Source organism: Barbatula barbatula, assembly GCF_947034865.1.
Source record: "Barbatula barbatula genome assembly, chromosome: 5".
NCBI classification, from domain to species: domain Eukaryota; kingdom Metazoa; phylum Chordata; class Actinopteri; order Cypriniformes; family Nemacheilidae; genus Barbatula; species Barbatula barbatula.
The window spans coordinates 14112536-14138053 of NC_136769.1; the positions used below are offsets into that span (position 1 = coordinate 14112536).

The 25518-nt window shown below is 40.0% G+C and overlaps 1 protein-coding gene across 1 annotated transcript in view; it reads left to right on the forward strand.

Moving 5' to 3' along the window:
- prkcbb (protein kinase C, beta b) overlaps positions 1 to 25518 on the forward strand; it is a 90776-nt gene that overhangs the window by 55776 nt on the left and 9482 nt on the right. Inside the window, exons 9-15 of the mRNA XM_079457743.1 lie at positions 2656 to 2829; positions 6790 to 6881; positions 9503 to 9565; positions 10805 to 10943; positions 11859 to 11939; positions 13047 to 13154; positions 22633 to 22773. Coding sequence (XP_079313869.1) covers positions 2656 to 2829; positions 6790 to 6881; positions 9503 to 9565; positions 10805 to 10943; positions 11859 to 11939; positions 13047 to 13154; positions 22633 to 22773 — 798 coding nt within the window. The remainder of the gene's footprint in view (positions 1 to 2655; positions 2830 to 6789; positions 6882 to 9502; positions 9566 to 10804; positions 10944 to 11858; positions 11940 to 13046; positions 13155 to 22632; positions 22774 to 25518) is intronic.

Consider the following 25518-nt stretch of genomic DNA (forward strand, 5'->3'; position numbering starts at 1 on the left):
GGACACCAGACGTCATAGTCTAATAGCTCTCTACACATGGCTTTGAGCTTCTTTAAAGGTTTGGTGGATTCATGTTTATAGACAGCAGTCAGAGCTGCATGGCACAATTTCACAGAAATTGAAAACAATGATCATGGATTGATGTCATGGCTGGTTAAGACAGAAAATTGAACATGAAAGATGCATCACAAAGGTATGCTTATGTTTGTTGGACTTTTTAAGAAGTCACTTTCCACTTACATATGTTATTTTGTTTGATTTCTATGTACAATAATTGATTGTATATAGATTTCTTTCATGAATGTGTTGGCCTGAGTCACAACAGATCCTGGAACATTTCCTTTTCAGTTCTCACCCAGTGCCCGGCAGTCTTTCGGCTACCGCTTTACCTGAGAATGTCCTTGAGACTTTTAAACACTGTGTGCAGCCATGCACCTTTTTTTTTATCTGCTTTTTTGCAGGTATGCAGCGGTAATGAATGCGTTAGAATGGATGTGACCTGCTTGCTATGCTGCCAGAGTAATGTGTGTGTGTAAGGGTGTAGATCCTGTGAGGAGCAGATGGTGTCCTCTGTAATGTTGAAGTCTATCGCTTCTCTTTTCCCATCGCCAGTCACAAGATGTCCATCTGGGGCCGTCTATACACTGAAATAACTTTATTTATTTTAATTTATTTTCAAGAGAGAGAATAAAGGCCGAGCCAGACTCTCCGCCTTTCCGTAAAGTTTGTTCAAGCATTACTTTTCCTCTGTCAGGATTTTCATTATGTGACCTTGAAGCAGAATGTGAGGGAAGGCATTTGAGAGACGCTTTCACACACTGATGAAGCATATTGGTTTGGTGACAAGTGCTGCGTCTGTGGCGGGCATGTTGGATTGGGTTTAAATGCGTCACACACACACATCTTAGCACTGATGATGTCTGTTATTATGAGGAATCTCTATATATCTAAAAAACTGATAATGACATATATACAAAAAACTAGTTGATACAATCAGATTTTTTACACACAACAGTATGTAATGTAAAGAAAGCAATAGTTTAACTTAGTCACTAAGACTGACAGTTGAAGGGGAGGAGTTAACAGATGCTCTGCCCAAACCATCTAACTGACGTCATTTATGTTGGATAACCACTAGAGGGCAGAAGTGCATTTTCAGATTTGAATTGAAGATTATGAGGGCACATGAGTTTTAAATAGAGAATGATCCACACTACTAAGCTATTTACAATAAACTCTGGAATATTCAATGAAATAATAGGAATTGTAATTTTTTATTTCACTGGGACTTTAAGCTTTAAACAGGTACATTTACAACAAATTCTGTTATACCTGTTTAACCTGATTCATAAACCTCATTTTTGTTTTGTGCATAAGTGCATCAAAACTAGTCCATTAAAGCCTAGCACAGAATACATGCTAAGAATAGTGAGGTTAGTATTTTTTTTATATATTTTTTTAATAAGAAGTAAGAAAGGAAAAATAATTAGGTTAAATCAATCAGTGACGTGTTGACGGAAGAGATGCGTTTTCAGGCGTTTTTTAGAGATGGCAACATAGTCTGCTGATCTTGTAGCAGCAGGTAGATCATTCCACCAATGTGGAACAGATCCAGAGAATGTACATGTTGTATTTTGTTAAAATGTTTTTGTGACTGACATCATTCTCTTTCTCTTGTGTATAGTTGTCTTAATTCCAAACACTGACACACTCAGTAGTGTGAATATTGTTACTCTGAATTTTACTCTGAAGGGTCGTTTTTGTTTATCCTTTATTTGTGAATGAGGTGAGTGAGTATATTTGTGTTTGTCTGGTAACAGATGTTTTCACAGACGTCTCAGTAATGGAGAATATGTTTTTGCATTGCTTGACTGCCGGTCTCTGCCTCACTTTCATTCCATAGGATTATACAAAAAAAAAAACGGCATGTTTTTCATGAGTTTGTATTCCATTGCAGTCATTCCTCAACATTGCAGCCTTAATCCACTGCGTGCATTATGAACTATTCAGCTTCATATGTTTCTACCCTATAAGTGCTAAGATTCATTAAAAGAACTGTTTATGATTTTTAGTTTTGGAGGAATCAGAACCTGAATTACAACTCTCATTCTTTATTACAGTCTTTCTGTTCTCTACTCATTTTCCTCCATTTTCTCTCTCTCCTCTTTTGCTGTGCCTTCCTTCAGGCACAATCCTGAAATGAGTACAATTAAAATCTGCTCTCTAACCATTTCCTTCACCATCCCATTGTGCCCCACTCAAATGTGCTTATCTGCTGATGCTGGCACGAGAGCTTTGTCTCTCCTGTCCATCATTTCTCCTCATTCAGCCTCATGTGCGTGTGATTCAGTGTCTTTGAGCCTGTAATCACGTCATATTTCATCTGTGCCTCATTGGGTAATAACAGTCTTAAGGCCACTGCAGCTGTGTTCTCTGGCCTGACAGGCTTTAAACGTGCCCGAGAATGAGCGTAAACTCTGCGGCTCCTTCTGTATTGATCTCCAGTCAAAGGCCAGCGTTTCGTCTGCTAATGAATGAAGTTGTTGCGTTGTATTCAGGTGTTTGTTTGCTCATTTCCTTCTGTTTCCTTGCATGAATTCTTCAGTTATATGCAGTGTTTGGTGATTAGTTCCATCTCTTCTCTGTTTTTTGTAGGTGATGTTAGCCGAGAGGAAGGGAGGAGATGAGCTGTTTGCCATTAAAATCCTCAAGAAGGATGTGGTGATCCAGGATGATGATGTTGAATGCACTATGGTGGAGAAGAGAGTGTTGGCCCTGTCAGGGAAACCACCCTTCCTCACTCAACTGCACTCCTGCTTTCAGACCATGGTACGGCCCTCTGTGTCCTTTCGTCTCTCTCCTCATCTTGCTTCCTAGCAAGTTTCACCTCTTCTCTGTCCTCTCTTCTTGTGTTCTCTTTTCTTCTCATGTCATCTCCTTTCGTCTCTTCTTATGTCCTCTCATCTATTCTCGTGTCCTCTCCTCTCTTCTTGTGTCATCTCATCTTTTCTCGCATCGTCTTTTTTCATCTCATATCGCCTCTTCTTTTCTCGTGTCATCTCACCTTGTCTTTTCTCATCTCGTGTCATCTTGTCTTTTCTTGTCGTCTAATTTTTTTCTTGCATCATCTTGTCTTTTCTCGTTTCATATCTTCTCGTATTCTCTTGTGTCGTCTCTTCGTTTCTCGTGTCGTCTCGTCTTTTCTCGTGTCGTCTCATCTTTTCTTGTGTCATCTCGTCTTTTCTCATCTTCTCGTCTTTTTTCGTGTCATCTCGTCTTTTCTTGTCGTCTCAACTTTTCTCATGTCATCTCGTCTTTTCTTGTCGTCTCGTCTTTTCTTGTCGTCTCATCTTTTCTCGTGTCTTCTTGTCTTTTCTCGGGTCATCTTGTCTTTTCTTGTGTCATCTCGTCTTTTCTCGTGTCTTCTCGTCTTTTCTTGTCGTCTCATCTTTTCTAATGTCTTCTCGTCTTTTCTCGTGTCATCTCGTCTTTTCTTGTCGTCTCATCTTTTCTCATGTCATCTCGTCTTTTCTTGTCGTCTCATCTTTTCTCGTGTCATCTTGTCTTTTCTCGTCTTTTCTCGTGTCTTCTCGTCTTTTCTCGGGTCATCTTGTCTTTTCTCGTGTCTTCTCATCTTTTCTTGTCATCTCGTCCTTTCTCGTGACTTATCTATTCTTGTCATCTCGTCTTTTCTCGTGTCTTCTCGACTTTTCTCGTGTCTTCTCGACTTTTCTCGTGTCTTCTCGTCTTTTCTCGTGTCGTCCGCTCTTTTCTCGTGTCGTCCGCTCTTTTCTCGTGTCGTCCGCTCTTTTCTCGTGTCTTGTCGTCTTTTCTCGGGTCATCTCGTCTTTTCTCGGGTCATCTCGTCTTTTCTCGTGTCTTCTCGTCTTTTCTTGTCATCTCGTCTCTTCTCGTGTCGTCTTTTCTCGTGTCGTCCGCTCTTTTCTCGTGTCGTCCGCTCTTTTCTCGTGTCGTCCGCTCTTTTCTCGTGTCGTCCGCTCTTTTCTCGTGTCGTCTCATCTTTTCTCGTGTCGTCTCATCTTTTCTCGTGTCGTCTCCTCTTTTCTCGTGTCGTCTCCTCTTATCTCGTGTCGTCTCCTCTTTTCTCGCATCGTATCCTCTTTTCTCGCATTGTCTCCTCTTTTCTTTTGTCCTCTCCTCTTCTCGTGACCTCTCGTCTTGTGTCCTCTCGTCTCTACTCATGTCCCCTCCTCTCCTCTTTTGTCATCTTTGCTCTATTTTGTGTCTCTTCTTGTGTTGTGTCGTGTCATCTCATCTTTTCTCATGTCGTCTAGTCTCTTCTTGTATTCTCTATTATCTTGTCCTCTCTTCTCTCGTCGAGTCCTTTCTTCTCGAGTCCTCTCTTCTCGTGTCCTCGTGGCTCATTTTTTCTCTTCTTATCTCGCCCAGTCTATCCTTCTCTTGTCTCTCCCCTTTCTCTTCTTGTCTCTTCTCCTCTCCCCTTCTCTTCAATGAAGCAATGTCTGTGTAAGCGTGAGCACACGTCACTTCATCATATTTTATTTTGGAGCACACGACCTAAGGCACACACATGAACATGTACACACAAATCCATCCCTTCCCAACCCCCACACATTGCTTTGTGTGACTGCAGTCATTTGTACATTGACAAGAACAGTGTGCGTGTGTGGCCATGTGAATGTGACATGCTCGGGGGGGAGCCAGTGTGCCACACGCTCATCTCCGGCCACAGCAGAGCACTGACAGGCAGCACTACTGCCTCCCAACATCCCACTGAGCGCTGCATGAGCCTCTGTCACAGATAGCGGGACACAGAAATCGAGACATGCGATGAGAGTAAAGCAACACAGGAGACTGACACAGTGGAGACTGGTGGAGGAAGGGATCATGACGTCACATGGCCCGGGCTCTTTTCCTGATTTTTCTGGAAATGCATTGGATCTGAAACGAAACAACCCCATGACGTCATCCTTTCCTCTGTGCACACGATAGTTATAAGCAAATAAAGCCTGGTTGGTTGGGAGATGAATATCTTTATGGAGGGAAATCCGTCATATGAGGTGTTTGACAGCAAAACAGCTGCAGTCATGTAGATTATCCTCAAGTTAATAATATCGAGTTATTCAGATGTGTGTGCGGGTGTGCGAGTACGATGAAGTGTTGTAGTGGTGGGGGTTTAAGTAGTTGGTGTGTAGTGGAGTGAGGTAAAGACTCGCCCGCCTCGTTTCTCATGACAGTGATGGGACCTCTTTTAAACTCCTCCCCACACACACACTCTTCATCACTTTTAGTCTCTTAATCCTCCCTGACTCTAATTCCCCTGACCAGCAACACACACGCATACGCTACAACCACTGCAGGAAATTACACCACCCGCAACTGATGCAAAATAAGCCTCATCATTACATAACGCAATTAAAACGTGCTGAAGGAAAATGTGGTTGAAACTAACAGATATGAAAATGTCCTGCCCGTTTTCAGCCTTGGGATTTTTCTTGTGTGTATCTGTTAAAACCGTTATATACATCACAGAACACAAGTATACTTGCAGGGTTTGGAATCAAAGCACACACAAAACCAATACACACACATCTACTTAAAGATGATAATGTGTTTTTTATGTTAACAGTGTATTCTGTAAATTAGCCAGTGATAAGGGGATGGTTGCAACAGCTGGATGTAAAAAGTAGGGTGTCAGCCCAACGTCGGACTTAATTACGAAATATTTACACCTGTTGCACCATCTAAAACTACGACCAGGCGCAGCTACGCTCAGCTCAGGCGATGCGTGTCCCCGCAACCACATTCTACCGCATTGAGAGTGACATTCTTACTGCCTCCGATGAGTGAAAATGTTAATGCGGAAAATTTATTTGATAAAAGAAATGCACAGATTCTCGCTCCATTCCCGTCCTTTTCATGTATAACTGCAGTGCTAATTTGTTGATTCATTCTAGAAATTCAGCGCTTCTAAAATGAAACCTTCCTGTAAGTTATGTGCAGGGCTGAATGGTTTTAAATGTGATGAATAGGACCAAGTATATTGAAACCGAAACTGAAAACATTACAAATAAATTCTAAAACATCACTTCCAAACTCTTGTTTAAGGTGTACATTATGAAATAAAATATTTTATTTATATAATTCGTTCTTGTGAATTAATTTGAAATATTCCAGCTGTCAAAGGTATTTGACGGAAAAATTACGTTTCCCGCTCCTCCGCATAGTTTTTAGGCATCTAAAAACTCTGATCCTTTGAGCTTGTTTCCATTTCTTCCCCGGCTGCTCACATATCTCGCTCATGTGGTGTACGTTCACTTGTTAATTAAGAGCGCTAAAATACACTTTAATACACATTTCTTTCTGTAGATAACGCAGACGTTGATTCCGGCTGCCCATTCAGTCTGTATTAGATGCAACATTATCCCAATTTTATACTGTATTACTTTTTTCTCCCTGTAAAAACGTTAATAATTTGTACTTCCGGCACAACAGGTATAAATTCTATGCAGGACTTAAGGCGCATTTTACGTCCAGTCTAGTTTTAAGACCGGGTGTACGTCCAGCTGGTGCAACTTGCCCAGGGTGATTTCTCCATTAAATTCCATTTTATTCTAATAGTTTTAATCAAAGTTCTTTTCACATAAATGAATTTAAAGGAAAAGCCCCATGCTATTTGACTATTTCAGACACAGGAAGTTGTTTGCCTTTCTATGACAGTTGTGTCTTACAAAAGATTCCAACTGTCTCGCTGTCTGTGTTATCTATTCTCACCTCTTCCTTCCCACTGTCACTGTGTGTCTGCAGGACCGCTTGTACTTTGTCATGGAATACATCAATGGCGGCGATCTCATGTACCATATCCAGCAGGCCGGCAAGTTTAAGGAACCCCATGCTGTGTGAGTACAGCTTTTCTAACTGGGCCGTGTTCTTTAATAAATTACAGCCTCAGGTCAACACTAATAAGCTTACTGATGCTGTTTAAGCTCACAAAAGGTCGTACCAATAAGCACAAAATTGCAATCTGTACTTAATGTTTAGCATGTTGAGTAGTTCACTGATGAACCCAACCTTCTGTTCACCAGTTGACCAATGAGCTCACCGGTGAGTTCCCTAATTATTTATCCTTACTATAAATTCTTGATCAAAGTAAGCTCCTGCTGCGCTGTGTTACTTATCTCTTCAAGGTGACCTTAAACCAGTTTGGAACACTCTTCTTTCTCTTCATATTGCCCTCCTGTTGGAGTTAGATGTGAGGTGTCCACTCAGCACTTCTTACAGTAGTTTGGTGCACCAAGGCCAGGTCAACCATATCCCCATCTCTGACCCCATCTGTCTCTCACTCTTTTTTCATGCTTTTATTCTTCATCTTCTTTATTCATCCCTGCACCATGTGGTTTGATGAGCTGATAAGTTGGAAGAGTGAAAAAGTGTAAAGCCTACTTCTCATTTTGGAAAGTGTGTGTTAGGGATACACCGAATGTTCGGCAACCGAAAATATTCGGCAACCGAAAATAGCATAAATCGCATGAGGTGTGATATTATCAAGCAGCAACCAGTGCAGAGAAAGAGAGAGAGACGCGTGCACGCTTTATTAACGCAGCAAACGTTTCGGCAGTGTGTGGAGCATTTTAAAGTGTCACAGAAAGAAAAATCACGGGAGTAATTTTCTGAATGGAAGCGTCTTTACCGGTCAGTAACTTGTGTGCTTCCGACTGGAGCTGGCGGTCTGACACTGTGCCCGCAGCTCGCGACATCCTTTCACATCATACAGTGGTCGCGTGCATAATGTTCCCTGTACTAAACAACTTCGTATGTTCTATTCTTCCCGGCAACGAATGCAACTTATGAGAGAACAGTGACTGTCAGCCTTTGTTTGGTGGAATTTGGAGAGATGTGAACTGAAATTGTTGTCAGTCAGAATTGCTTAATGCATGGATGTTATTTTTTTTCTTTAAATCATTTTTCAGTGTAGCCTATAATACTCCAAACAGTCTTCATTTTTAGCTTATGATGTTGAATGACACTTTTTAATGAAGTGTTTTGTTGATTTAGCCAAGAATAAAAATTTCGGTGCACCAGCCTACTGTTTTCTGAAGACCAAGGTTTCTGACATACTATTTGTTCGCCTACTGCTTATTGCCTACTATATAGTGTGAAAGTATGCGATTTCGGATTCAGACAATATCACGGAGAGGGATGCAAATGCTGTTGTGATTGGTCGATTATGTTACCAAATATGGTAACTTGCCCGATAAAGGGTTAAAGGGATCGTTCACCCAAAAATGAAAATTCTGTCATCATTTACTCGCCCTCAGATAAGAAAAATAATAATTTATACAGGTGTGGAACAATCTGATGGCGAGCAATATGTGGGTGAACAATCGCTTTAAGCAATTTTTTCTGCCTTTTAAATTGGTTTTAATCATGCATAAGAGTATAAGCTTGAATTCCAAAGACCAGACAGACAGATGTTTCAGGATAGGAGATCTGCAATATAGGCAGCACGTATCCAACAGATGCAGTAAATGACTGAAATGACCTTTGCATTAATCTCCGCTCAGAGGCACGTAGTGTCTTCAAATCTAACAAGCCTCATCTCTATTTGCTCTCCTTCAGCTTGCTGTCTGCCCTTTATCATAAAGTATTAGCCTGTCTCAGAAGAGGTGAGGAGCATTGGCATTGTGTTAGATATGGAGCTCCTTGTAGTTCAAAGGTCAGGGTGATTATACCAAGACAGGAAGGGCAGAGAACAGTGGCAGCAAGTTGTTACTGTTGGTACTGGAGTAGATCCTGGTTTCCACATGCTGGTAAATGTGCAGTAAACTGAACATGTGCAGAGCTTAACTGACTGTTCTCTCCTTCTTTTTCTCTATCTTCCTCTGTCTCTATCTCTCTCTCATGCATTATCTCTATCTGTCTGTTTCTTTCTCTCCGGCCCGGTGGATGTGGGCGCTGTGGCCTGGAAACAGAAGTTATCTTTTGACATAATCTGGCTCTGTAGTGAGGCTTGTTCCTGCTCCACCCCCAGCTGCATTAGTCACTGAACAGGAGCGCTACAGTAATTCTCTTCAAATGTTGCTCTCAGATATGTGACAGACAAGCAAGCCATCTGATAAATAAAACATTACTGCATGTTCGTATTAATAACAGATATCTGGCTTGCTTTATCTCTGTCGTGTCTCTTTTTTTAAGGACACAACTTCTGTCTTTGTAGTCTCGGCAGATACTGCTTCTATAGCGGGCTGCTATATTGATTTATTAGATGCCTTTCTGGAATATTTTGTTCCAATTTATCAAACCAAATACATTTTGCAATCAGATTTTATTTTATCATGACCACTAAACTGAATATTTGACCCACAGGACCCTGGAAATGATGATAGATTATTATGTAAATCGTCAATCGAAACGTTTCAGATTTAGTTTGTTTTTAGCACACGGAGACAGATCTCTATGAGAGATAACATATCCTGTGTTTAGAGTTACAGATTTGTGCTGATTGATTTTGTGTGTTTAGGTTCTATGCCGCAGAGATCGCTATAGGCCTGTTCTTCCTGCATTTGAAGGGTATTATATACAGGTGAGTGAAGTCTAGACAATCCAATCGGTCTTTCCACACATTTCTAGTAGACAAAATCTTAGGACAGAACAGTGGTGAGCAGACTATATGTTTAACTCTACCGATGCACTGAGATTTATTTTCATTAACCAATTTGTATATGCATGTATACTGTATGTATGTTATGGTGTAAAAAATGATGCATTACTATTTATTTCCTATACTTGTGACATAATTAAGTTTCTTAATATGTGTTGCCCTTAACACTTTAAACATCTGTTTATTAATATTCATCAATAAACTAAACAAAATTCAGCCACGGTAAAAATAAGAGACCATTTAATAATTGTTTTTTAATGTACTTTTTGTGTATGTGTTTAGTTAAAACTGTACTTATTGTTTTACTCTGTAAACTACTAACAATGGTTCTCCCAAATATCTTATTTGCAGAAAATGAAAACTGGAGAAACAGGTCAAAATAACAAAAAAAGATGCTCTGTATTTGTTTAGACCTCAAATACTGCAAAGAAAACAAGTTTATATTCACTTTTAAGCAATACAACAGTAATATTTGTACATGTATTTAATTATTTTGTATGTGATAACATTGATTTTTATCACTGTTTTATGTCTTGTTGTGCTATTCGTGTGTTGATAACTTTGTCACTCCTGAGGTTTGATTTTGTTCAAATTCAACAGACACTGGACTGGAATGGACACAACACATATAGAAATGCTGATTAAATTAACATTTTGAATAGTCTCTTAATTTTTTTCTGCGGCTGTATATTCATGCATCTGTCTGTCTGTCTGGGGTGTATTCAACCACACAACACACACACAGTTCCCAGCTGTATCACAAGACATTGTGCTTAACTACATTTCTAGAATGATTCATCTTTGTACCACTGCACCCAGTTAGACCACCGCAGTCTCTGACAGGCAGTAAAAGCCTGTATTCCAAGATGTTAACAGAAAACCACCAAACTCTTGAGCTCAACCCTCACATGGCGTGTTTCACTTTAACCAGACAAACACTCATAAATTCTTTACAGAGCGTTTCTCCCGTTTTTCTCCTTCATCAATCTCATCCAGCGCTGTGTGCTTGTCCTCTTCATAAAGCTTCAACAGCTTTTAACACACACTTACACACATCATCTAATTTCCAAGCTCTTTCTTCTTCTCTGTCTGCAATAACACATTCATTTGCTTGCAGCATTAGTTTTCTGTTGTGTGTTGACTCTTCTCTTCGTCCATCAGAGATCTAAAGCTGGATAATGTCATGTTGGACGCAGAGGGTCACATAAAAATCGCTGACTTTGGCATGTGTAAGGAAAACATGCAGGACGGAGTTACCACTAAGACCTTCTGCGGGACCCCTGACTACATCGCCCCTGAGGTGAGCACTCACTTCCACTTTCTGTATGTGTGTTGATGAGCGGCAAAAGCGTTCCGTGGGAGAGGAAATCCATCTGCCTACATATTTTACATGTGTATAATTCATGGATGTTTTAGAAGCCTACAGGTCTTTCAGCAATGTACCTGCACTATCTCTCTTTCATACGTATGATGTCTACCCGTGTCATGCAACCAGCTTACACCAAAGATTTCTCTCTGTACATGTTTACTGGTTCAGTTATCCTCCTTGCTGACTCTTATCGGTTTAACTGAATCTGTATGCAAATTAGACTGTTGAAAACATAACATAATAATTGCAATATAATTTGCAGCAGCACTGGCACACATTGCCAGAAACATGTCTGCCAGGCCATATTGTACCCACGAAAAAGCTTTATATTGTTTTATTTAAAGTTGCCTCTTCAATATTTACCATTGTATTGCCATCTTATATGCATCATGTGCTTGGAAGGGAAAGGAAATAGGTTTTTTAGCCCGAGGCATCAGTGGGTTAAGTTGATTAGATCTCACATTCGTCTGACAGAGCAGCAGATGGTTCAGCTCCATATCTAACAACAGAAGAACCATGCTAGAGCGCTAGAGATGGATTCACGTCAAACACACAAACGCTGAGGAGCCATTTCAGATCGACTAGTCCTCAAAGGATTAGATGCTTGTGCCGTATTGTGTCCAAGACACTTTGCATACAACACATTGCGGCACATGTTGAAAGGGATGTCAACACTCCAGGGCCTCTAGAACTCAGTTTCATGATGAAAGGAATGATAGGATGCTTTAGATTTTAATATTTACAGTTGTCCTTGAAGTGTTACCCCTTTGTAATTGGTTTTGTTTACGCCGTATGCTCATGGCTGGTACACTTAATGTGCTCTGTGTGTGCGTTTGTGTGTTTCAGATTATAGCTTACCAGCCGTATGGAAAGTCTGTGGACTGGTGGGCCTTTGGAGTTTTACTCTACGAGATGCTGGCTGGACAGGTAGGATCATTCAGATCAACACAAATAAGAAATAATCTTAATGGTCACATAAGCATTTAAACAAGATAAATATAGTTAAAAGACAAAACTGGCTTGTCTTCAGAGAATATAGAGCCGGGAGAAAAAATAAGACGCCATTTCAAAATTATATTCCGAATTTACTATTTATAGGTATGTGTTTAAGTAAAATGATCATTTTTGTTTCATTCTTTGAACTACTAACAATATTTATATTTAAAAATTCTGAAAACAGAAAATGAAAACAGAAAAGATGCTCTGTATTTTTCTTTTTTTCACATTGCTGTTGAATGACTTTATATCATTCCTGAGGTTTAATTTTGTTGAAATTTAACAGACTCTGGACTGGAAGGGCCACAATACAACTATAAATTCTGATTGAATAAAAATTTGGAATAGTTTCTTTATTACTCTATTTTATAACCCCTAAAGAATACATTTTGTGAGGTTTATGCTTAAACAAGATGAGCCCTAAAACAAATAAACCTATTTTCTTGTTGTCTTATACAATTTAGTGTCAAATGTTTAAGGTTGTTAACTATTCATTTGATTAGAAAGCAAGACACTGCTTAATGACTGTTTGCATTCAAGAGGAGAAAGGCCCTTGTGGGGGCTGTGCCTTTTTGGCCCGCTCATTCTTGCTATCCCAAGGTCAGTTTTTATTAATTACGTTCTGCAAATCTCCCGAGACTAACGGCAAGTATTTCATGCCTATCGGGCTCAGTCAATTATTTATGAATTGTTCTGAAACAAGTCAAGCTTTGAACACTGGAGAGCAAGAAGTCTGAATAGTTTTCAGCAGAGACTTCTGCTATTGAGTTATCCTGACAAAGACACTGTGATTTTCTCTCTAGTCTTCCCTAAACAAACAAGATCAAGACGGAGAGGCTCTTTATTATGGTGATGACTTTTGAATTCCTGTTGTTATTAGAACGCAAACTTCTGTGGTGGAACGTGGGAAAATTACAAGCAAATGAGACATAATCAATGTCATTATTAGCTACCATTTATAGTACAAGCAAATGATAAATCTTCTTTGCTTACCCTCAGCTCTCTCTCTTTCTCCTCTTTTTCTGTGTGTCTCTATAGCCTCCGTTTGATGGAGAAGATGAGGATGAGTTGTTTCAGTCCATCATGGAGCACCATGTGTCATATCCCAAATCCATGTCCAAGGAGGCTGTGGCCATCTGCAAAGGGGTGAGCCACCAGTATATCACGTCACATTCCTAAACCAATGACCGCCAGCTTTAGGTTGTGGTGTGAAAGGCTTCAATCTCCTGGAGTCACTACTATAGTTTCAAGTCCTTGGCAGTTAGCCCACTTTAAGTTGCTTTGAATGTAAATGTTTAGTAATGTTTGAATTAATTTTGACCTTGCATCATGCATAATAAATAATTTTTCAGCTGTTTCGGCAGCATTTCTCATTTTCGCTACGTGCTACCTTGAAAAAAATACCACAACCTCTGACCTGGCTGATCAATATGCACATCACGGCCCTCTTTAAAATCCACGGTTCAGTCTCCTCTGTTATTAGTAGCCCAATGCCACTCTTGAGCTGAGCACTCGCTGGTGAAGCAGTTGAGTGCACATGATCAAATTCTTTATTTGAGAGATGGTCTCTAAAAAACACACAAACTGCTTGAGATGGCACTCAGAGTGAACGTCTGTGACTCTTGGCTGTGTGCGGACTCCAAGAGCTAGGCTCTATTCGCTTCCTGCTTTTTCTGGAGAACTGCTAGGAACTGAGAGCTTTTGAATAGACATGATTTTTTTTGTTGAAGATAAATCCCCAACAAAAGCAGCAGAATGTCAGGGGCATCTCAAGTGCTATCCTGTTTGCTCATTCTTTACATGTTTCTTTCTGCTTGTCACTGTGCACCCAGAGTAGAGCATATGGCTGCTAAGAAAAGAAGAAAATAGTTTTGTGGAAGAATAAAAGTGAGGCCTGTGCCGTAGAGGACGTGGGTGCGTTCCTATGACAGTTGGGAAATGGAACATCTGTTATCGGGTGAAACTCACGAAACCTGTCAAGAACATGTCAAAAACATGGGTCATAATTCACCTCAGATACCGTTTGAGATGTTTTAAGGTTTTACTGTGGTCGGCCATTGGCTGTAATTGTAATTGTTTAAATGTTTTACTCTATTATGCAAACTGATGCATTATTAAGTATGAATAACAAACAATCTAAATAATAGTACTTTTTGTACAGTTTTTTTTACAGTAGGTGATTTCAGTTGAAAGATAGTTAGTGGTGCTTTTTGAGAAAGTCACTTGTGGCTTGAACCATCATCAATTGGCACCTTCAAATCCACACCCATAGCAACCAAACAGGTTAGCCTAGCAACCATTTAGCAATACCTATATCTCTGCATCAGAACATTTTAGAGACATGGGGGTTGTTTAGGTTAATTCGTGGCTTAAAGTGTCATCACCCTAGTGACTGCCCTGTGCCGAGTTTTGCTGCGGCAAACACCACTCACATTTTCCTCAGAAAATTTACCTTTCTAGTTAGTATTACAAATCCAGTGATCTACCAATAAGGAGAATATAATAAGACACACAGAATAATATCCTGAGAAACACCTGGATTCATTATAGTAATGAGACTTTGTAGTGAAAAGGAGCTCATAAAATCTTAGTCACAATCTTAATGGTCCAAAAATATGCTTCATTTTCTAAATGCAAAATATATTCATTTTGTGTAGTTTCTCAATAGATCTTTCCCAGCTTTGATCTTTACATACCCGACATGGTGTCTGGTGACCCATTTTGTTTAAGTTAGGACAAAGGAAATCTTTTGGTATTGGGAGGACAACAAGTTCTAGAATATAAAGTGGAAAGTAGATGTGAGAGCAGGTGTCTCTAAAGGGACCCGTGCAATAATACATTCATGCTAATGCGAGCATTAAATAATGAATCAACCTTCCGCGTTCAGAATCTGAATGTAGCTTGTCTTTGACTGGCTTCATGAAAATGCAGCATGCTGCTGGGTAAAGCCTGATAAACAAAAGTTCTCCCTCCCTCCTCAGTTTTACATTCCTCTTCCTCTGTTTTCTCCATCTTTCTTCTCCTTCATCAGGTCATTTTGTTATGTCTCTACGCTCTTTAACTCTTATAAGCATGAATATGCCTGTGTTATGATTTCAAGTTTATAAAATGAATACTGTAATTTAAACTGTTATAAATGTACTCTTGTCAAGCACCAGCACTCAAACTTTATAATGACAACCTAAGTATTTACACAATGACAAGAAAATTGATAAGATGGAACCTAACAGGGTGGAAATAAAGGTTTACCTCTTTACAGAGTTTATGAGGGTGTGAGTTTGGAAGAAGTTTTGAGATTCTTCATACAAACTTTTGAAATGTTGATGATGAATATTACTTTGTTATATAATTTAAACGGACAGAAAATTTTAGAGTGACACCAAATATTACCCCAAAACATCACAAATCATAAAATGCATTTCTATTTTCAATACTAATTTGTGCTTTTGCTTTTTCATTGCAAATGTCTGTCATCATTTACTCGCCTTCATACATTTAACTGTTCCACTGAACACAAAAGAAGATATTTGGAGGATGTGTTTGAGCCGAACAGCTGGGCAGGGGCGGCTCATCCATTAGGGCCAATGGGGGATTTTTCTGTGACATTCAACCACAGTAATATGCTTGCTCTCACAATTATAAACTATTGGTTCTGCCTGTAGAAGTAGAGCCCAATCAGCGTGAACTTGTGTTGTGTAGAGTACCGCCCCTTTTTTGGGCTATTTCACAATCGCCAAGATTCGCCCTGAGTCCTCCCATTGGCTTCCATTCTTACTTCAGGCCCTGCAATGCATTCTCTATGGCTAGCCCTAACGTGCTTGCGTCATCATATGCAACCTTAATTTGTGCAGCAATTGGATGATTCTTGACCCCCAGTACTGGGGGAGATTATGAAGACAGACCCGTTTGATATCGGGTTTTTTGTGAATATAATTTTTTTTCTTTCAAGGCGATTTACATAATCGCAGCAGTAAAGTAATGGAGTAAACTGTGCATTTTCTGTATACTGGACACGTCACGCGAACGACGCGGTAATGGATGAAACCATTATATTCATACTAATACAATGATGATGTCCACATTGAATGCTGCGTGTCGTGTAATGCGTTTTATTATTTTCCCTGTTTACTATGTCAGAGTGCACTCATGAAAAATACCGTGATTTAACTGAGTGTTAACTAAATTAAACTGTAATATATTTAGTATACTTGTAATGCCAATTTACCAAAAAATACAAAGAATTTACAGCCCTAAACTACTTTTAACAATAATTTATTAGTCCATTGATAATGTCAAACCACAGATATAAATAGTGGTAATTTAGTGGCTTAACACCTTAAGAAAGGTCTTGCTTCCAAACGCATCTTGTGCAAATGTATAATGTTAAATATTTCAAAGCAGTGACGTAGGCCAGCTCCTGGCAACACCATTCAGCGTACACGCCACCATTCACCTGTCCTGAGCTTATAGGACGTTTGCTTGAATATACCGTATTCCTGCTAAAAAAATGTGACTACCATAAATACTCAAGTGGTTGCGACCATTATTGCGATATTATAATGCATTATAATATTTAAAGTACTCTTCTCTCTACTCTTATCTTGTAAAGGTGTGGTTAAAAAACAATATACATCAACACTACATAGCATCAAAGAATAATACAGTTTACTTTAGTAAGAAATAAAATATACTGTAGGCTACCACAGTATTTTTTTCATGTGGGCTGGCAGTTTATTACTGCAATTAATCTACAATTCATAAAAAATATTTTCCACCTCTCTATCTATCATCTCATCTTCTCGTCTTCTCACGTTGTCTGTAGAACTCTTTGATCTGATCAGTTTTCGCTCCCTCAAGCTGCATTCAGATTATAAAATACTTTGTCTCTGCATGTCACCAGGGGTGGCGGTTCAGGTCGCTAGTGGTAAATTGCTAACAGCAAGGACCAGTCTCTCCTCCATCTTTGTGTCACTACAAGAGCTGGAGAGGGATCACATTAGCTCTACCATCTTCATATTGGCTATCGTTTCAGAATTTCGATCTTCTTTTGCATGAAGTTGAAGATTTCTCAACTTTGTCGCATCACTGGACACGCCCCATCCAGTCACCGACGGTTACGACTGCTGGTGTCACAGGAAGTCGCCAGCTCTCCATTGAAATGAACGAGGGTTTCATGCCGCTTTGTCGCTTGTAATGTGAATGCAGCTTCACTCTTCATACTATCTGCTTTAAGTGTTTGCCGAACTTCTCTAATAGTTTAATTCCACAGTGCAGATTCTGAAGGCCTCTTCCCCAAATATTTCCTAAAATAGAGCAGGAATACTAAATGAATCCTTGACATTTAAGACAGATTAGAAAATCCTGTAAGTTTGGGCAACCGCCTCTTCAGAGCAGCTTTGGGCACAGGGCACTGCTGGGAAAGATACAATGGAGCCATGCAATATAAATGAGGAATTTCCCTTAACCAAGCGGCACAATCGTTCATCCAGCACAGTAATTGAATGACTCATTTAGTCTGGCCCTGTGACTTTCAGAGGGCATATGGATAAATTGAACCTGTCGGAACCAAAATGTTGATGCCTTATTCTGCCATGGAAATTTATTTTGTATCTTTTTTGCACAGAAGATCCATTGAGGGAATATTTATTAATGCCACTTAAACAGATACAGATTGCAGATGAAAGTAACATAGGGATGGATTCGGATGTGTGCTCATTTTATGGCGTAGTCTCAAAATCTTGTGAGCATACGCAGCATTTCTTTGGTCATACGCAAGTCATATTTAGAATTTGTCTTTGATGCCCCAAAAAGCTGTCTATCATCACTAAAGTACTATGGTTTGGGCGTGGTATTGAGATTAAAACCATGGTTCATCAAAATGATAATCCTTCAGTACTATGGTTATGAGTGGTGGGACTACAAAATATTGCAGTAAATATTAAACATTAAAGGAGACATATTCTGGAAAATTCTCTTTTATAAGGCGTTTAAACACTAGTATGTGTGCGTAGTGTGTGTAAAAACCAACCTTAGATGGTAAAAAAATCACTCTCTTCTTTTGTATAATCCACATAAACCAGAAGTAGTCTCTTCCAATGAGCGGTTTCAGATTCTCCCCTACGATGACGTCATCGTATGGAAACCTCCACCCACAACAGGCAACGACCGCCATTGCTGTATCCTCGCTGTAGCGTTTATGATTGTACGAAGTCTGTGCCGAGGCATTACAAATGTGTTTTGGGATGTACCAATGAGAATAAAAGTCTTCATTGAACACCAATTAAAATCTGTAAAATGTGTTAAAAATAAAGCGTTTCAAACTAAGAGTGAACTCCTGTTACACAATAAAGTTCTTGAATACACGTGAATTTATTTACTAAGCTGATGGAATACAGAACCGTCGTTTGGAAGCCACATCGCACTCTTCCGCAGGCAGAGGATAGTCGGGGCTCTGTGTACCAATCCGAACACAGTGTGGTTGTCCCCACTCTGAGGCTGCTCAGGTAGCAGCGGGAGAAGAATTCGTCCTGTTAAGAGTTAGTCTACAACTGAAGTAATTTTAGAGACATTATTTTAAGGTCGAAAAACTACAATGCGTTGCGTTAACTAATGATCTCTCTATTACCAGCATCATTCTGCACAGATTTTAAGACGCAGAGTTCGAAAATGATCAAGTGCTTGACATTTGTTGTTTAAACTGTGTCTGTAAATGCACATAAACCCTCTCAGATGGCTTTGAAGGTCTGGCTCAATGAGACAGAGGTGGACGGTGTGTGCCGCAGGAAGCTCTCATGCAGCGCTAACAGCAGATACGTGCAGCTGTGATGCTCTGAGTGCTAATTGAAGAGTATTATCAGTGTTGATGGAGGGTACAGCTCTGATACAAGCGGATTAAAGTGGGCTGCTGGGGTTCTTTGATATGGAACATAGCCCAGCACACTGCTGAGAGCAGCTAGCCTGATACAGACTGATACGCCACACACAAACTCTACCTCTCCTTCGCTCCTGTACCATTTCTCTTTGCATATGTTGTATTTGTGTAAGCTTTTGTCACTGTACACTAACAGTATAATCAATTTCTCAAGCCATCTGTCAAGCCATCCGAATTTAGAAGACGCTACATGCCAGGTTAAACGTGTTTCTTAATACTGCTGAAATTCAGCCAATACAAAAGCACATTATTGTGGCATTTGTGTTGATCAGAGTGTGCATTACTGTATATTATCAGCATGATGAAAACACAGTGCTCCTACAGTTAATAAAACATGCAAATAGTTAGACCATTTTTTTATTAAATGAATGTTTGACAACAAAGCCATGCTTATTTTTTTCCTTCATTTAGAAAGTTCTAACATTGCATTTTAAATATTTTGGCTGATTTTATTTGTGCAATATAGCTTGTTTTATATCAGCTCTGTTGTTTTATCTTACTCACAATGTTTTATTTTACAAGTTTTTAATAGGATAAAGATGCCAGATTCCATATGGGCCTGTATATATAAAAAGTGTTTTTTGCTGAACCAAAGGTGAAATTTTATTTTAGGGAGTGAACCGGCGGTCACGCATGTACCATCTAAGGCTAATGTGACAGGACAGTGATGGGCCGAAAATTCCCATAGCTTTCTGTAGCTGTCAGTCTTTCATGTGACTAACTGAGTTATCGTCACTAACTCACAGAGTTAAAGTTTAAGAGCATCTATGCTGAATTCTCTGAAGAGCATTTCTGTGTGGTGAGCTGAGGGAGAGATAAAGCGATTGACTTGACTCCGAGACTGCAGGTCACTTGTGTTTTTGGCTTAAGTCAGCCTCTAGAGCCTGTCTTGAATTGCGCTGTCAGATTATGCTCTGTCGTTCAGAGCGGGATGGGCCGGCTGTGAAATATCAGTGCTCATGCAGAAATAGAGAAGGGATGGATGGATGGTCTCAGTAGAAGCATGTGACCCAGCTGCATGTTTTACTTTGTATACATTAATGATGACAATAATGCCAAAGCTTGAAAGGCCAGTGGAAAAAGTACATTGGGACGCCATAAAAAATCGTGGGCTCAGGCATTTATCTAACCCTGCTTGAGTGATCCCGGCTCATCTGAGCCTGCCCATTCCTGCCTGATCCAGTGAGGGTTAAAGCACTAGCAGCCAGCAGAGACCCCCCCACCACCTATGCTTCACAACAAGCCTGGAAACACTTTCTCTGCTGCCATCAATTTTTCATGCGCACTGAGGCGCTGAAGAAAAAGCGGCGAGTTGTTGAGCTTTTCCCCTCGCCTAATCTCTCCCGCACACGCTAAACTCACTCACTGGAATAAAATAGCCAAACGATTTTGTTGTATTCAACATAGCATGTTCTGCTGGGGAATAAAACAGCTGTCAGTGAAGGGGAAAGAGTGAGAGAGATGTTAGCAGGGGGGGAAAATGTGGGAATTGTTTCACCCTCTAGAGCAAAGTTGATGTGTGCTTTTAATCCAGAGTATACAATAATTAAAGTAATTATTACGCTGAATGATTATTATATAATGCAAGAACTGTTACATTTTGGATTGGTTGCACACCAAGATAAAGAGAAAAACAATGTTATTGGTTAACGTTGATGTTTAAGGTGTCTGATTGGTTCCAACCCTGTCAACAAGAAAATATATAATCTAGCGCCAGGTGTGTGAATGTTCTGGTGGCTCGGTAGAAGGCTGAATGTTAGACGCTGTTTAAAATTAAATAACTTTCTGCCGCATACAATGTGTCTGCGCCGTGTTCTATCGGGGAACTTCCTAAAAAGGGGATTATTTTCCAGACACCACATGGTTGCCGTATTGTTTTGTTGTGCTTGCAAAGTGTACCAGTGCCAGAGCCAGAGGGGGTCCAAGGTGAACACCCCTGACATTCAATTGGCTACCCTGGGTGCCACCCCAAAATTTGATTCGCTACAATAACAGATAGTATTGGTTCCCAACGTACATTGTATACATCATGGACAAACGTGGGGCTAACAACGCCAGGGTCGTGGGTTCGATCCCAGGGGATTGCAGTTACTTAGAAAAAAAAATTATAGGATAATGCAATACTTTGGATAATGTAAATGTAAAGGAAAAAGGGCCCTGCATAATAATAACTAGCTATGACAGTCGCAATCTAAATAAGATTAGGTGAAAATGAACGAAACGAATGTGGGTGACGGTGTTTTTGCTCTGCTACAGCTTTGAGCATCACAGCCAATCAGGTTCATGGTATGAATATACTGGCCAATCAGAGGCATTTAAATGATTCACCTGTGAAGAAGAGCTGTGCTGAAGTGCTCCACGCTCACAAAGTTTATCATTAACAACCGCCTACAGATAAGATGTAAGAAAGAGATTCATTGGCGTGTCAGACTCTTTACTGTATAACCTGAAGCCATTGAGTGTTTTAATAATGACGGACGTTTTCTATATATTTCCTGTTTGAAAAAAAGATATTTTTGTTCCTTAGAGAATCAATAAAATAATTCATAAACGTTTCCCAACTTGTTTTGTAGCATGTAAAACGTTTTAATGTATTATAATATCTGAAAGTAATCATCAAGATTATAACATCAAGGGCAAAAATCTGCATCAATGATTTTGTTTTAATCTTACAGTCCTATGGAATGAGTATATGTTTCATAAGATATATGCTGCTCTGTCAGTTTAAAGACACATCTGGTGCTGCTTTGTTTCAGGGTTTTCAACATTGTCATTATTTATATTTTAACATTTAATTTATCTACATACTTTTAGAATTACATTAATCTTATTACGGTGTACAATTGTTTTGTATACATTTGTCACATTCGTGACAAACTCTGGGAAGTGAATTACCAGCAATCAAAGGATTTATTTATTTATACTTCGATGCCAGGTCAGGGTTAAGCACACATTTTCTGTCATGGTCTGGGGACCCCCTGAAGAACACTTGGCCACCTTATATATAAAACTCTAGCTACGCCACTGCTAATGTAATGATGCTAATGCATTAAAATACTGACAATGCCGCCCTATTGTTTTAAACGCCGGAAGTAACGTTCATTTGAACACTTACGACTTCTTTATTGCTGTGTTCCTCTCCTAAATGAATCCTGAACGGCGCGGATGTAGTAGCTGCGTTTCCATTACCCTTCAAAATTCCATTTATTAGGAACAGTGAGGTAATTTAAGAATATATAGGGGAATATATACATTTCTCTTCACTCTTTCTTCACAGCAAGTGGCAATATACACCTCTAATGTTTGTTTGCAACACCTAAAAAGAAGAAGTATGAGATTTACTTCTTCTTTCATGATGTTTAATGGAACCGCCGTCATTCTGCAATATTTTCTTTATCGACATTTTCTATCATTTCTAAATATTAAAGTAAATATTAAAGCATACTACTGTATTTGATACAATTTATCCAATTAGTTCATACTACAAAATATAGTAGTGTTCATTAAATAAGGGTGGTAATGGTGTATTATATTACAGGATCTAGATTTGTGTCATTAGAAATTTGTATTCATTTTGTAGATTTGAATAATAAAAACGGCACAGAACCCTGATACTACTTGGTATCGTTATACTCCAGCTGGCATAGTGTCGCAAGATATGTTTATGATATTGTGACAACCCAATTGTTTCAGCTGATGACCAAGCACCCGGGCAAGCGTCTGGGCTGCGGTCCTGAGGGGGAGCGAGACATCAGGGAGCACGGCTTCTTTCGTTACATAGACTGGGAGAAACTGGAGAACAAGGAAGTTCAGCCACCATTCAAACCAAAAGCTGTAAGTCGTAGCCAGAGATCTCTAACACGCACACATGATCTCTCACTTACACACATGCACTGCTTTTGTGTCACTAAAATCCCAAACACAGGTAAGTGTTTCTGACTTCACTCTGAAAGGGACTTACGTTACTCTATTTTTGTGTTTGGTTAATATTACCTGAGACCTAAAATGCACAACCTTTTTTGCCCATTTTGAAACTGGATTTCTATTAACCAATCACAGCTTTTCGTCTAGCCTTAACATTAAATTGAATCATCTAACCCTAAAAACATACATAAACACACCTTGGAGCTATCTAAACCCAATCCTAATTTCAGAGGGCAATGATTGGTTGACAGGAATGTTGTTTCAGCACAAGCAGGGAATGTTAACATGGCAGAATCTCCTACTTGCAAGTCTCTTGGACTCTTACAAGTGGACACTAGCTAGTTTTAAAGAAGTCAGATTGTGATCTGCTATAGCACCCAGATGACAAGAACTTTCAAGTTCTTTGAGGGGGTTGAGGAGCAGTAGGGTGTAATGAGAAGTCAGTACGTTCTCCTTCTCAAGCGTCTCTCACACGCACCGTAGCATTTTAGCTTCATTAGCGCCGTGCGAGCCAGAGCTCCGGCCGAGCTGAGCCGTGTTTGTCAGCCTCAGTCAGGTCCTTAATGAGAACAGCTTCTCCTGCGTCTTGTGTGCGTGTGTGAGCTGTCAGATGAAGCAGGCGTCGGCCGAGTGGTTATAGAGAGCAGCACCGCATAGCCTTCACGTCAGCCCTTGTGACCTCATGTTAAGACGCAGAATGGCCTCAGAACGTGATGTTATTCTTGCAGTTCTCTCTGTCTGCAGGGTCTCAGCGCTCTCCGTGAGAACAGATTGTCTTGTTAGTTGAAGGAGCATCAGGGAAAAGCGAGTTCAGTTGAGTTTTCAGGTGTGTATATTTGAGAGTGTGTTGGCTGTCTGCGTAGCAGCAGATGGAAGTTTGTGTGCTGATGTCAGAGAAATGGATGATTTCAGGATCTCTCACTGATGATGTCCACATGCTTGATGGACACCCACACGGCTGCTTGATTGTTTTACTAATTCATCATTGCAAATTAGGATCTGAACATCTCGTATGAAGGTAAGAGGGTATAATTTGAATAGCATGTCGTTCTACACATCTCGGCCTGCGGCTCTTAAATGAAGCGTGGCAGCAGTGTTTGGTGAGACATCACGGCTGTGACATGGATTAAGGAATCAAACTCAGGGGAGGTGAATGTAGACGTGGGCCCTTAAACTGTCAGAGTGACTTTACAGCTCAAGTTAGAGCAGAACGAGAGGAGGGATGCCATACGGAGATGTTGGTTTCTCTGCTGGTGGTGTTGAATTATCTGGTGGCAGGTGAGAAGTGACTGTTGATTGGTTGGTTGGGACTTTCGCCAGCTCTAGGCGGAACTCCTCTGGCTATAGCGTCTGGAGATGGACCGTTGTTTCCTGCTCGTGCCAGCGAGCTCGTAGCAACCACAGGAGGGCAGCTGTCTGTGTGCTGCCAGCAGCGCTCATTCTTACTTCCTGTATGTCAGATGGTTTTCTCTCTGTGTCAGTGTAGAATGGATATGATCACCTACCTTCACCCTTTCACACACATGCTGTCCTCACGCTCTTTTCCTGTTCAAACAATGATGGGGGGAGGAGAAAGAGGAAGAAAGCCAGGTGAACGAGAGACATCTCTTTCTGTGTTATGTATTTACTTTATTTGTCTATTCATCCATCCTTTATTTCTTTCTTGCCTAACTGTCTGTCTGTATATCCATCCTCCATTATTTATGTATTTTTCTTTCTTTCTTCCTTTCCACCCAATCCTTCCTTCCATCCATCATCTTTTTTTCTTTCTTTTTGTTTTTCTATGCTCTGTCCATCCTCCATCTATCCATCATCTTTCTTTCTTTCTTTCTCATTTATTTATTTGTCTATCAATCAATCTATTGTCATATTTCTTTACTTCAAAAAGAAATCATCCATCCATCTTATTTTACCATTACTCTACCTCTTCTTTCTTTGTTTCTTTTTTCTTCTATAGATCTAGCTAGCTATCTATCTATCCATCCTTTTCTTTTTGTTTTACTATCTGTCCATCAAACTATCTACCCATCATCTTTCTTTCTTTTCTTCTTCTTTCTTTCTTTCTTTCTTTCTTTCTTTCTTTCTTTCTTTCTTTCTTTCTTTCTTTCTTTCTTTCTTTCTTTCTTTCTATACATGTTTAATTTTTTCTTACTCTGCCTCTCTTTCACTCAGCAGTCATATAGCGATATGAGAGAGCTCAGGGAAAACATTTCTGCTGCATTTTTCTCAGAAAAGAAGCTGGAGTGCGATAGAGCGACAGAGAGAAGGGTGTGGAATGAAGGGGCTGCGTCGGTGTGTGCACGCGTGAGAGAAAGTTGCAAATGGGCAGCGTTTAACACAGCAGTCATCAGACCATTTGTCATGTGTGTCTTCAATAGCAGCTCACAGCAGACGGGGCCCATGATGGTAATGCCTGTGGACAGGTGGCTTTACAAAGACACCAAAAAGCTTTTGCATCCATTTTCAGGGGCCGATGAGATGCAGGTCATCTGATTCTCTGAAGGTTCAGTTGCCTAGGTGGCACGGTGTGTGCAGGCGGTGAACCGGTGGACCCATGAGTTTTAGCTTGTTATGATCACATACAGAAACACTGTTGCGTTTGCAGTGGGGTGGCAGGGGTTACACCGCTGCTGCATTGGACCATTAATTGGGTTT